At 55.8% G+C, this 13,457-nt stretch overlaps 1 protein-coding gene across 2 annotated transcripts in view; it reads right to left on the bottom strand.

Annotated features, from left to right (window-relative positions):
- Window positions 1–2,854: 2,854 nt before the first annotated feature.
- Window positions 2,855–13,457, bottom strand: part of AGAP1 (ArfGAP with GTPase domain, ankyrin repeat and PH domain 1) — a 338,554-nt gene continuing 327,951 nt past the window's right edge. For both annotated transcript variants that reach the window (XM_044913774.1, XM_021679032.1), the window contains 2 exons: window positions 6,060–6,315; window positions 2,855–4,184 (listed from right to left, as the gene is read on the bottom strand). In XM_044913774.1, the coding sequence (XP_044769709.1) occupies window positions 3,981–4,184; window positions 6,060–6,315 (460 nt within the window). In that variant the 3' untranslated portion in view covers window positions 2,855–3,980. The remainder of the gene's footprint in view (window positions 4,185–6,059; window positions 6,316–13,457) is intronic.

Genomic DNA, 13,457 nt, shown 5'->3' with positions numbered 1-13,457 from the left:
TGCTGGCTCAGCAGAGGGGAGGGGAGCTGGCAAGCATGTTGTCCCGGGCTCCCCAGGGCGCCGGCTTGAGGAAGCAAGCTCTCCAGGCAGGCGCTCTGGCTTTGGGGCCGTCAGCATTTCTGTTCTTAATGAACACTCCCATTTCCTGAGCATCCAGCCCTGGCGGGGTGTCTGGTTGGCAGCGATCACACCGATTGGAAACCAACCAGTCATCGGATGCTGCAAGGCCACCACCCCCCCAGTTTCACAGCTGAGGAAAGAGCGCCCCAAAGCTGGGTACCTGGCCAGGGCCACCCAGGAGGGGCCGCAAACCCGAGGCCGGGTCTGCTCAGCCCCAGGGCCATCCTTCTCATCACTGGATCCTGTTCTCCCCTCATCAAGTCAGTGACCGCTCCTTCACAGATGGAGAGAATGACCCTGGGAAGGTGCAGATGTTATGAAACTGGGAAGACTGGTCCTGAGGCCAGATGGCAGAGGCTGGGTGTAAGCCGACCTCATCAGGCTAGACAAAACTTCAAAAGACAGGTGGAACAGCAAGGCCCTGCCTCAGTGCCCAGGCTCACGGGCAGAGAATGGGCTCCTTTTAGGATTCTGGTCAAGAGTAATCCAACAAGAGCCCTCCACAGCCCTGGGATCAGCAAGCACCCCACTGCCTTCCCCTGCTCTCTGGGATAGTCACACAGCGTGCTCTTACAGGGAGACATGGAACCGCGCCTGCTCATGGGGCCCAAGACTCATGAACATGTCACTCACTCACCCTCGAGCTGCTCATCTCCTGGGATGACAGGAGACAGAAGGGGCCGGGGCCCCATGACTGGGGCTCTGGGCTTGGTGAGCCATCTTCTTACCAGACCTGGGAGTCTGCTCTCACAGGATCAGAATCGAGGCTCCTTCCTCTGCAGGGCTTCTGCAGAGGAATCCGGCCAGATGGGTAAGCTACCCTCCCCGGTGCCCATGTGCACCTGTGCCTACCCTACCCCAGCAGGTGGTGTCAAGTTCAGGGGCATTTACTTCTGAAGAGAAAAGGCTATGAGGATGATGCAGTGGTGTCTTCCGTGGGAGCAGACAGTGACAACGTGGCCGCCTTCCTGAGCTGGTCATTTCTAACACCAGCCCTTGTGGCTCTTTGCTTCCCTGCCTGAGCGTTAGCAAGGCTTTAAGATGGGAATGAGAGCATTCTGCCGGTGAAGAAAGGCCTTCTGGTGTGACGCTGAAATACAGGCAGATCGGCCACCAGCCACCTTTATTTTCGAGGAAAACCCTTGACACCCACCACCGCCCCTGTCCTGCTGCCCAAACTCAGGCTCAGGAAGGCTGGCCGCCTCCTGGCGCAGATCAACATTGCTAAAAATAGCGGAAGAGGGGTCAAGTTTTCTGAGAAGGAATCAATGAAGTCCCCGTGCCGGAGAGAGTGAAGGGAGCAAAAACAAAAACAAAAACAAAAACAAAACCACCCCCCCCCAAACCAATCTGGCATTCAGGTCGTGAAAGGCTAAGTGAAAAAAGAAGTCATTTGGGAAAATATTATATTATAAACACATATAATAATATGTACACACTCATATACATCTCAAAGAGAAGCCTTACAAGGAATTCCGTTTCTTTTCAAAACAAGGCTTCGCTATATGATAGAGCATTCCTATAGTGGGAATTAACTACAGTGAAATAATTTAAGAATTTCATTTATACTATATCTGCGTTCACTACATAAAGTCTATGCTAAAGGCTGTGCGGAGGCGAATGTGGATAGCTGGATTAGAACAGTAACGCGTTCTTCAAAAATAGGCAGACATTTTTTTTTCTATTCACATTTAAAATAACTACACAGTGATGAAACACAGAATTAAAAATCGCGGGGATGGGGGTGGGAAGGGAGGATTAGGGACCTGTTGTCAAGGCTCTCAGCCTCGCGGCTTCTGCACCTGCTGTTCCTGGAGCCTCCTGGCTTCCACGCAGCGGAATCAAGGTTACAAATGTCCATGAAACACTGACCCACATATAAATTCTGTGTAAAGCTTTATTTTTTCCCCACCTACTTAAATTTTTTTTTTTTCTTAAAAAGTGAAAGAAGAGGAAAAACTTACACAATAGAAGGTTTAATGTAGGAGAGTAAGGGACCCGCCTGGAGGCTGCCGGGCAGACGTGGCCGGGCGGACGTGGCCCTGTTCCTGTGCAGCTGCAGGGCCAGGGTCGCCTGCCAGGGGGACGACCCTCTTCTCGCTCGGACTTGTTAAAGGGCTCCAGGCATGGCCCACCCCTTCCTTTTTAACCTAAGGTGTCTCGATCTGGTTTTTACTGCATTTGGCCACCACGCTGAAGGTGGTGGAAGTCTGAAGCCGCCCCACACCTCGGGGACGGCAGGTCAGGTGACCAAGTAAAGGAGATGGAGGGCCTGGCCGCCCAGGGAAGTGTTAGCGATGCCCGCGGGCCAGCCGGTGCCCCCGAGCTGTGGGCGGCTGGTCACGGCCTGCCTCTGCCCAGCTCCCAGGACCGGGACTCAGAAACTCATCCCCGGCTTCCCCACGGCCCCTTCCTCCAGGCTGGCAGAAGCGGCATCAGATCTAAATAATGCGAAATCACATGCCTCCTCCCCATCCCCTCTTCTCTCATAGGATCTAAGTGTCTTCTTTTTCTTTCTCGATTTTAATAAGCAAACTGTACCACCATCTTCTTCGGGTAGGTTACTTTTTCAAAGCTGTCGATCACAGTAATGGAAGTGTTTGCTGCTGGGAGCGCTTTCCATGTACAATGATCTGTAACCCTCGTATCTCAACTAGTTGCATGTTATTAGTTCACATCCAGTTCAATTTATAAATTAACAGAGGTGCCATTTGTCTGTACGAAAATCAATGCATATTTATGAACTTGTTTTATTCAAATAGATTTTCACAATCTTAGCTAAAGACATGACACAGAAGCCTGTGGGACACTCCGGTGTGGCCTGGCAGTGACCGAGACCCAAGACATCCACCTTGGCAAAAGGAAGTAAAATATCTCTTAGGTTGGGGGATGGGGAATAGCCTTTTATGCCTTTACTGAGTTTACTACATGGCCTCAAAATGTTATTAGCTTGAATTCGTGATTTCCTTTTGAATTTCTGACTTACTCTTATTTATTTTTTCCATTTTGTTTTTGCACCAAGGAGACTCCAGTCAAATGATACTCAGCAACTGATTTCCTCTCTTTGGACTGAAAAATTAAACAGATACTAAATTATGACAGTGAATTTAGAAAGGAGGGCTCCAAGGGTTCGAAAGAACATGTCTGGGATAATATGATGCTTCTAAGAAGTATTGCAATCACATCGTGGCAATCATCAGAGCGTGCTGCGTAACTACCTCCTCGGCTAATATGCTTTCTTCTCGGTGATGACTAATCATGTTCTATTAAACAGCGGTAATGCTGGAAGAACTCAACTATACAAGTGTAATGAAGCCGGTATTCTCCGTGGACAGATTAGCTACAACTGATTTGACACATACCATCATAGGGGCTTCAAACCTGACAAACTCTGCTTGCTTCTGATTTATGCCGTCAAGCTCCTCGGAGAGGAGATGAAATCGAGTGTTCCGTTTGGTAGAGGTGAAATGTACTGATGTGCTTAACTGCCAGTTAAGGAGAGTTACCCTTCTCCTTGCTCCTCGCCTCCCCTCCCCCTCTCGTCCTCGTCCCTCGCGCCGCGCTCCGTGTCTCCAGGCCGCGGACGGACGGGGGCAGGGGGTCCCTCGCCGTGTGCTATCGTCAGCAAACCAAGGCCCACCGGGCGCTCCTGCTTGTCGTTAGGGCAGTTTATGAAAAGGAATCTGCTGGGCAGCCTCCTGGCCTCCTCTTCGCCCCACGAGGACAGTCAGGTTTTGTGACTTCGCGTGGGGGGAGGGCGGGTGACCACCAGGAAGAGGGTGGGGACGGACGGGACTCACGTGCCGTGACTTCCGCGAGAGAGGGCGCCCGGGTGCAGCGGGCGGGTGGGCGCGCGGCCCTCAGATGATGGTGGGCACCCTCCCGCTGCTGTTGTTGCGGTTATTGTTCTTCCGGGACAGGTTGGGCGTGGCCATGAGCACGAAGCGCTCGTCGGGGCAGCCATACTGCAGCAGGACGTCGGTGCACTCCTGGCTGGATGCCTGCCGCGCGTACGCCAGCGCCGTGTTCCCATGGGCGTCCCGGGCCATGACGTCCACCCCGTACTGCGGAGGCAACAGAGGGCCGTTAGGACCCCGGTGGGGGGCGGCGCAGCTCGCGCAGGGACACGGACCCCCGCGGCGGGCTACAGATGAGCCGGAGGGGAGGCAGATGGCCGGTGCCACACCCCGCCCCACGGCGTGCTCTTTGAAAGAATGTGCGTTTTGGGGCGCCCGGGTGGCGCAGTCGGTCAAGCGTCTGCCTTCGGCTCAGGTCATGATCCCGGGGTCCTGGGATCGAGTCCAGCATCGGGCTCCCTGCTTGGCAGGAAGCCTGCTTCTCCCTCTCCCACTCCCCTTGCTTGTGTTCCCTCTCTCACTGTGTCTCTCTCTCTGTCAAATAAATAAATACAATCTTAAAAAAAAAATAAACTCGGGGCGCCTGCGTGGCTCAGTCATTAAGCGTCTGCCTTCGGCTCAGGTCATGATCCCGGGGTCCTGGGATCGAGCCCCGCATCGGGCTCCCTGCTCCGCCGGAAGCCTGCTTCTCCCTTTCCCACTCCCCCTGCTTGTGTTCCCTCTCTAGCTGTCTCTGTCAAATAAATAAATAAAATCTTTACAAAAATAAAATAAGGGGCACCTGGGTGGCTCCGTCGTTAAGCGTCTGCCTTCGGCTCAGGTCATGATCCCGGGGCCTGGGATCGAGCCCCGCAATCGGGCTCCCTGCTCGGCAGGAGCCTGCTTCTCCCTCTCCCTCTGCCCCTACCCTCCTGCTCATGCTCGCTCTCTAATAAATAAAACCTTTAAAAAAAATAATGTGCTCTTTACAAGTAAAAGCCCCTCCTTTCTGCAGCAGACCAAGGAAAATTCTCGTGTTGCTATTTCTATTCTGACTTTCCAATTATAAAAACAAAAAATAATCACTTCTTGATCTCAGAGGTGATTCCTTTCCCTTGTAGGAAATACACATGTAACACGTAAGAGCACGGGAAAGTCAGCTACTACCCTGCGATTTGGTCCGACCGCTGGCAAGTGCTTCCCTCCGCGCCCTCCAGGCACCTCGCAGCACCAGCTCTCTGCCACCTTCCATGGGGACCCGCAGTGGCCAAGCCCCAGAGGTGTGCAGGCTGCCCCCTGTGGCCCAGGCTGTGCCCTGCTCTGCACACTCTCCCTTCCCTGTCCCCATTCAGGCTTTATGACAAATGCTTCCATAGAAATTGAAGAAATAATTTTCCCTAGTAGAAGTTAACCAGAACAGGGCGCCTGGGTGGCTCAGTCGTTAGGCGTCTGCCTTCAGCTCGGGTCATGATCCTGGAGTCCCGGGATCGAGTCCCACATCGGGCTCCCTGCTCGGCGGGGAGCCTGCTTCTCCCTCTCCGGTTCCCCCTGCTTGTGTTCCCTCTCTCGCTATGTCTCTCTCTGTCAAATAAATAAATAAAATCTTAAAAAAAAAAAAAAGAAGTTAACTAGAACAGTCTAGAAGAAGCCCTTTGGTAAAGTCCTACCATATCAAACATCGAACTCTGGGTCCAGTACTTTTGTGTCTGGCCAAGGCAAAACCACATAAACTAGCTGTGTCCTCACTCTCCACCCCGCTCCAAAACAAAGATGCTGGGAGTCTGTTGTAAAAGGAACAAGAGGGACACCTCCAGCCACGCTTGAGCCAGAGGGGTCATGAGAAACACGAACTCTGCAGACACCCTGGCCCCTGGCGGGCAGAGCGTGTCCCGCTCACCTCCTCCCTCCCTTCACTCAGTCCTCAGGGGGGTCCTCAGGCAGCGGAGCCTGAGAGCCAGGGGCCTCCACACCGAAATCCCCCATGCCCTGCCCGCATCGCTTCCCACCTTCAGACCTGTGACCCTCCACAGGAAAGATGCCCGCAGAGCAGAACAAGGCGCCCCCCGGCATCTCAGCATGGTGCGCGGCCCCTGGGTGACCTACCCAGATCAGGAGCTGCGCCAGGACCACGTTCCCCTTCCGGCAGGCCAGGTGCAGCGCTGTGCGGCCGTCCCCCTCTCCGCAGGTCTCGTTCACCTCCTCCCGGGAGCCGTGCGCCAGCAGCAGGATGACGGCCCGCAGGTCCTCGTCGGCGGTGGCCCGCAGCAGGTGCTGGCCCAGGGACAGCTCTGTGCAGGGCAGCGGCGCCAGGAAGAGCTTCTGCTCGTACTTGGCCCGGATCCACCGCTCCTTCTCTTCCCTGCAAGGGCCACCACACGGGCGCGATCACCGTCAGGAAGGACAACCGGGGCCGAAACCCCCCTCTGCTCCAGAACCTTGGTGGTCCAGAGGCCTCAGGGCAGAAATGCAATAGTGGGAGAGGAGTGTCCTCACAGAGCACAAGGAAGCCCCCTGAGGGACATGTTTCCCAGATTGGGGTCCCGGCCCAGCAGCATCAGCACCACCTGGAAACTTGTTAGAAATGCAGATCCCCAGGCTCTGCCCCTGACCTCCTGAATCAGAACCTCTCGGGGAGGGGGCTTTCTGACGCCTGAAGGTGTGCACAGAGGCCCATGGCCTTAAGTTCTCATGTGATTTCTTTTGGTTTTCGTGCAGAAGCCGTGGCCAGAGGAACCCCCTTCCTGCCCAAGGTCTGACGCAAGGCAGGACGGCCCGGAGGCCCGCTCTACTGTAAGCAATGACAACTTTTGGTTGGGATTAGAGGACTCTGCTGGAGTTCAGGCCAGGGGACCGGATGGCCAGTGGGCTCCCCCCACCTGGGTGTGACCTGGAACTCTTGGCTTTTAACTCCTCATCTGGGCAGGGGGTGTGTGAACTCCCTGGGGTCCCCCAATGCTTCAGTTAAGGAACATCTTGTTACAGACCCACGTTTGAAACCACAGAGACCCCAATGGGGAGGTCTGGCAAAGACAAGCAAACTAACTCCGTTACGACTGGGTTTTGAAATCTCTCTGGAGACCTGAGGAAGGCTGAAGTGGAGAGCGTCAAGGTGTTTGGGGGTCCAGCCCAGGAGACAAGGCAGGGGGCCTGGGGCCAGAGCTGAGCTAAGGGTGCAGGAGGGGATGACACCAGGGAGGAGAGGGCAAGGGCCTGGGGACACAGACGGCAACGAGCTGCAGCGGGTGCCCCTCCCCCAGGAGCTGCGGCCTGCTAGGAACATGCCTCCTGAACTGGGGGAAGAGGGGTCCAAGCGGGACAGGATGCTGCCTATGACATCTGCAAGGAGGGCTGGGCATAAAGAGGAGGGGGCAGAATGGGAAGAGAAGGTAGAGAGAGAAAGGAAGAAACCAACTGCAAGGTGTGTTCGTGGGTTTTGGTTTCTCAAAACGGGGTGCGAGAGACACTGAAAACACCTCAGGAATCCTCGCAGCTCTGCAGCTCGCCTGGGGCAAAGAGGAAGGGCAGGAGCCCGAAGGGGGATTTCACTAGTAGCTCTGGAGGCGAGCGAGTCTGGGGGGCGTGCAAGTCTGGGGGGGGTGAGCGCGCCGGGGTGGGGGCGGGTGGGGCGCCGCTAGCCGGACAGATGCTTTTTGATGAGGACGATGAGAGATGAAAGGACAGCCCTGCAGAGCAGAGTGACTGTCATTACCGAGACTTGAATAACACACTGCCTCACCACTGCCCCCTCCTAAAATCCAGCATCTCCCCACCCCCGGGAGAAGAATCAGGGTACATAGCTACACACCACACAGAGAATCACTTAGGGCCTCCTCGATACTCTAGAAAGAAAACTCATTAACCGTGACATTTTTCCTTCCGAAGTACAGAAGAAAGGCCTTGTTTACACCTTTTACCCGTGTTTACATTGCTCCTAGTGATCTAGTGTCGGGTTAGCCCTAATCTGTTTTTAAATACTTAGGCAAACAAATTCTTCCAGGAGTAAATCTGGATTAGTTTTGCTTCACTTCCTGGTACATGCGAGCGACCCCACAGTGACCCCCAACCCTTTTCATGGGGAGATTTCCAGGACAAACACTCGGCTACAGCTGAGAACCCACCCCACACCCACACCCCACTGGGGACTCTGTGGCGGGAGGCAGCCCGCACCCTGTCCCTGTCCCTACTTGGGACAAAATACAAGCACAAAAGCAATGGGCAGGAGAAAGAATGCTCCAAACAAATCGTGTTTCTCATGGTATTAAAAAAAACCTTATTTAAAATGTATTTAACATACGTTGATGCATTTCATAAATCACCAAAGAGAAGGAGCAAAACGTGAATGCAATGAAAAGGGACAGTGGGGAAGGATGCGTCCAGATTTTCAAGTTCCAGTTTGCTAACTCTCGTTTTTGGGGGTAGGCATTAAAATCAGAACTGTTTTATTCTGCTCTGCTGGATTTTAATGCGCATTGCCAAATCACCCAGGGATAAAACAGAGAACCGAACACGGTAACTATCATCCTCACTGTAATTATCCAATTCTCTTTTTTAATATTCGGATGCTCCAGCCTAAGACAGGACAGCCCGCAGCTTCTGAGCCCCGTCCGGCGGCCGGCGTGTTCTCCCAGGGAAGTGAGGGTGCCTTTCTGGACTGGGGTCAGGTCACCCCACAAACAAGCTCACCTGGCTTCATGGAAATTGACACGCGTCTCAACGATTGTTGTTTATTAAACTGTTCCTTGCTTTTCAAAGTTGGTGCTGTTTACAATACGTCACAAGGACGGATCCAGATTTTAGGGAGCTGAATACTATCTTGGGAGCTTCTTCAGGAGAAAGACTCTAATGTTATGCGTGTGAAATTAGGAACAGGCTTTTGGAGAGGGCTCCTGCAAGGGAAGGCCCAAGGCTTGAACTCTTCACGGCTGGTCCACCTGCGACCCCGCAGAGCTGCAGCGAGGTGACTATTACCAATAGGGTTTCAGAACCTCCACCAACTCAAATACAGGGAACAGGCTTGCTACGGGGGGCCGTCCCCGAAGGAGCACTGCAAGGACCTGATGGGGGCCGCCTCTTCCAGCCCCACTCCACCTGGTCCCCCCAGAGCTGTTTTAACTTGTGGCTTTTGTCATGTGGTGGAACCAGGGCTCTTCACCAAGACTTCTTTGCCGTTCAAAAACAGAAGCTTCCCACGTTGGCTCCTGGGCCCCGCAGGATTGCAGGGCGCCAGTGTTTTTCTGAGACGAAGAGGGACCAGAAGGCTAAGGGCTTCGTGCCTGCCCCAGGCGCACGGCAGTTTGTAGGAGCGGGGAGCTCCGACAAGGGCATGTGGGTCTTGCTAATTCAGGAAGCCGTTATCTAGAACCCAGGTCCCCTGGTCACCGCGCACCCTGGCAACTGAGGGGGTAACCTTCGCCCTGGGCGCTTTCCACAGTGGCCAAGGGCGGGACAAGAGAACCGCCAAGACTGCAGGGCCCTGGTTTTCGGCAATGGAGACGTGGCGTCTATGTGCCTGCCTTGTTCCTCCCCCTCGCAGTGTGGACTTCCACACCTTCGGGGACCCCCTGGGCCCTGTTGCCTCGTCTGTAAAGCGGGTAAGTGACGACTGCAGCAGGGCGGGCGCAGGGCCGAGGCCGCCTGTTTGGAGGGTGCGCTGGCCAGAAGTCGGGGCTGTTGGTGCCGTCACGATGGAGCCGTAGAGTCTCTAATGATGCACAGCTGCTATCGAGCAATCTGGGAGCTCACCCATGGGGATGACACGTGGGACAAAGGGGGGCCGATGGCACGGGGGCCCGTGGGGGTCAAATCCGGCTGTCAATGCGCTGGGCAGGGTGAGGTGGGGGCCCTTGGCCACGGGCCCTGACAAACCCATCGGCGCCCTGTGACTCCCCCACAACCTACCACGGGGTAGAGGGGCTTGGGACGCTGGGCCAGGGGTGCCCGGCTGGTGTGAAGGACCCCGTGGCTGTCAGGGTGTTTGGGGCCAAGCATGGTTAGCCCCCGTCCACAGCCTTGAGATGTCTGATGTCTTCCTGGGTGCTACGGACTGAACTGTGTCCCCCCAAATTCATATGCCGAAGCCCTAACCCTGATGTGTCCGCATTTGGAGACCAGGACTCTAAGGAGGTCACTGAGGTTCAGTGAAATCATAAAAGTGGGGCCCTACTCCACTGGGACCGGTGTCCTTACGAGATGAGGAAGAGACACAGGGATCTCCGTCCGTGTGACGGCACCCTCTGCAAGCCAAGAAGAGCTCTCACCGGAAACCAACCCTGGCACCTTGACCTTGACCTTGCGGCCCCCAGAGCTGTGAGAAAATACATCTCCGTCATTACAGCCACCTGCTTTGTGGTGCTCCGTTCGGCCAGCGCAGTCCAACTAACATCCTGGACGACCACGGTCTCCATCACTGTCATCTGGCTTCCATGCCCACAGTTAATACATGAAAGACAGACACTCTGGTAATGACTTCTTTGCTACGAGAATATTCTAAACCATTTGCCCCCAGAAACCAGGATGCCAAAGCACAAATACGCTAATTGTTACTCTGATGTCCCAGTCTCACTTCTGGGATCCCCCGCTTGTCTTGGCCGAGCCTTTCATTTTCCCCAAGGAAGGCCAGTTCAAGAGCAGCGTGGCTAGCAACAGATCACTTCACCTCATCCCAATCCCCTGGAGGCCCGCTGCTCACAGCCTCCGTTAGCTAATGAGCTAAAAAATGACTTATTGGCATGGCCGGCCGTCAGCAGAAAGAAGGAGGCCCAGCTCCTCGTTTAAGCTCCGTGCTGACACACCTTTAAATAAATCAACCGCATGGGAGCAAGAGAAAATGAGAGAACGGGCAACTAATCAGAAGAAAGACACTGACCCAATCCCCAAGAATAGAAAGAAAAGATACAATTGAAGGTGCAGTAGTAAACATTTTCTTCTCTTCCTGCCTGAAATGAAACCCCTTTGTGAGGGGGCCCACCCCCTCCTCCCGCCCAGGGGCCCAGGAAACTGCCCGGTGCATGAGCTGAGCCGTGGGCCGGCCAGGTACTGAGCACAGGACTTGGGGATCAGAGGACAGGGAGAGGCCCGGTCCCCGGAGCCGTGTGACCACAGCGTCTTACGGGGTCTGCCGGGCTGCGATGTGCTCTGGTCCTGCAGCCTGACAGACAAGGCGCTGCCACACTTGACCTTGACAAGGCCAAGGCTCCACGTGTCCCCCAAAGACGACCCCTGGGACACGTCCCACCTGCAGCCTGCCTACGTAGTACCTGCTAGACGGAAACAACCCCCCGCACCAGTAAGGACCAGTAAGGGTGCGGGGTGGCCGCCGAGGCCTGGGAGCACTGGCGGCGGTGATGCTGAGGGTGAAGATGATGATGATGATGATGGAAACTGGCTTTCTTGAGCATTCCCGGTCACACTGGGCGCATGTTACGTGTTTTCACAAAGGAGCTACATTATCAAACCCTGAGCAGAAGGCACGTGTGATGGCAGAGTCGTGGCTGTATTTTGAGAAATGACAAAAAGGAAAGGCCATTTCCTAAAAAGCTTCAGGAGTAAAAAGAGATGGGTCAGTTTTGTCCCAAGTTTCAGAAGAGGTCAAAGGGTGGACAGTGTGCGATGGACGGCTCCTCCTGTTTTCAGGTAGGGCGGCTGGGCTGCGAAGACCCGGGGAGCCCGGAGTTGTCCAAGCAGGATGGGCCGCGGAAGGAGGACGCTGCCAGCGCGAGGCTGGGCCAGAGCGAGGCTCCCGCAGCAACCCCGGCCTTCCAGACGGGCTTGAGGGACCCGCTGTGGCCTGGACCTTGGCTGGGCCACAGCCCTGCTCCCTCTGGCCCGTACGGGGGCCGGGTGGAGTGGGCAGGGCTTTCCAGCCCTCTCCAGCATGGCCCGTGAGCGAGCGCCCGCTGTGCCACCAGTCACTCCCAGGGCCTAGGACTATAAGCCAGGTGATGCACGGGGGGCGGCGGGGGCAGCTAACGACACAATCCAGGCTGGAGTCAAGAAAAGGATCCAGAAGGAGGCGGGGCAGGGACAGAAATGAGCACTGAGGCTTGCAAAGGAAAATGTGCACGGTCGGGTCGGGGTTGTGGGACGTAGGGCTTTACCGCGGGGTCTGGGGCCGCGACCCAGGGCTGGGGCCACTCAGCGTGTGTGCGCTGTACTAGGCTCCATCTTAGGTTACGGGGTCCAGTCGTGGAGTGAGGGCCACCCTGCCTGGTGCTGGCAGGCCACTGCGGTGCTCAGCTCCGGGGAGACATGCGGGTCGCTGACGAGCCAGAGGAGACTGGGATAGAAAGTGTCCGGAATCGAAGAATGCTGCCAGGGCAAGATGCAGACGGTGCCAATGACTATGATGGCAAAGACCTCAGCTGTGAGGGTCACCTGCCCTCGGTAACAGAAGGGTGTCCTGGGAAGGGCTGGGCATCCCAGCACCTGGAGCTGCCCGATACTGGGCTGGCGCCTTTCCAGCCCCGTGAGCAGAAAGGCTGCCGCGGGAGGCGCCCCGCGTGAATCCGCCAGACCACCGCCCTCCACCTTTGCAGCTGTGCACCAAGTCTTGAGCCCCTCATCCTTTCTCCGCCACCGTTTACAAGTCTGCGTGAGCCACGCGGGGGCTTTCGGGGATCGACCCTTGCACACCTGTTTATACACAGGGCAAGAGTCACTACTCAAATGGCTTGCCTCCGTCACCCGGACTAGGAGCGTGACCACTCATGTCACAGCTACTGTTTGGTAAGGACCTCTGATGTGTCAGCCACTGGGCTGAGCTTTTCATAAATTATCCCGTTCTGATGACACCTGGTGACGTATGTGGGTCTTACCCTGTTTCTGAAGGGAAGAAGGTGAGCCCCAGAGAGGTGAAGGCAGCTGCTCTGGGTCCCCCGCCGGTGAGGGACAAGCTGCTGACCCCGGGGGTCACCGCCCGAGCTCCTCCAGGCTCCGCTGCCTCCCAGACGAGGAGACCTGACGCCAGGTGAGCACCTGGGCAGCGGGTTCCGGCCAGGCCGGCGGCACTGCCCCGCCCGAGTCTCTCTTTGGCCATCTCAACAGCTGCTTCCTCTCCGCGGGGAAGGCTGAGTCGTGTTACCCAACAGGACAGCGTGAGCCACGCGCTGGCGTGGAAGTGTCATCGGGGTGAAACAGGAGTTCTCTGCTCAGCTCCCCTAGACGCCCTGCACCCGGGCCAGGTATGTAGCAGCCACACACAGCTGGCGGCGGCCGTCTGGGATGGTGCACGTGGTCTAGAACATTCCCACCGCAGCCTGCACGGGACAGCGCCCTTCCAGATGATCTGTACTTTCTTCCCTCCCATTTTTCTCCTTACCAAAACTATTTGGCATTACAAATACAGAATGAAGAGATAGGAAACCACACAGAGGTGAGAAAAGTGAGTGCAAGCATCACAGATACCAGGACCCGCGACAGGAGTGTGGTGAGGTGAGGGCCCCGGGGCGCCAGGGCCCCCCAGCAGCTGCGTCCCAGAGGGGCCCTCGGTCACTGTCAGCGAGG

Source organism: Neomonachus schauinslandi, chromosome 3, assembly GCF_002201575.2.
Source record: "Neomonachus schauinslandi chromosome 3, ASM220157v2, whole genome shotgun sequence".
Lineage (NCBI taxonomy): Eukaryota > Metazoa > Chordata > Mammalia > Carnivora > Phocidae > Neomonachus > Neomonachus schauinslandi.
The sequence above is the reverse complement of the archived record's forward strand: the minus strand, read 5'-3'. Positions and strand labels throughout refer to the sequence as shown.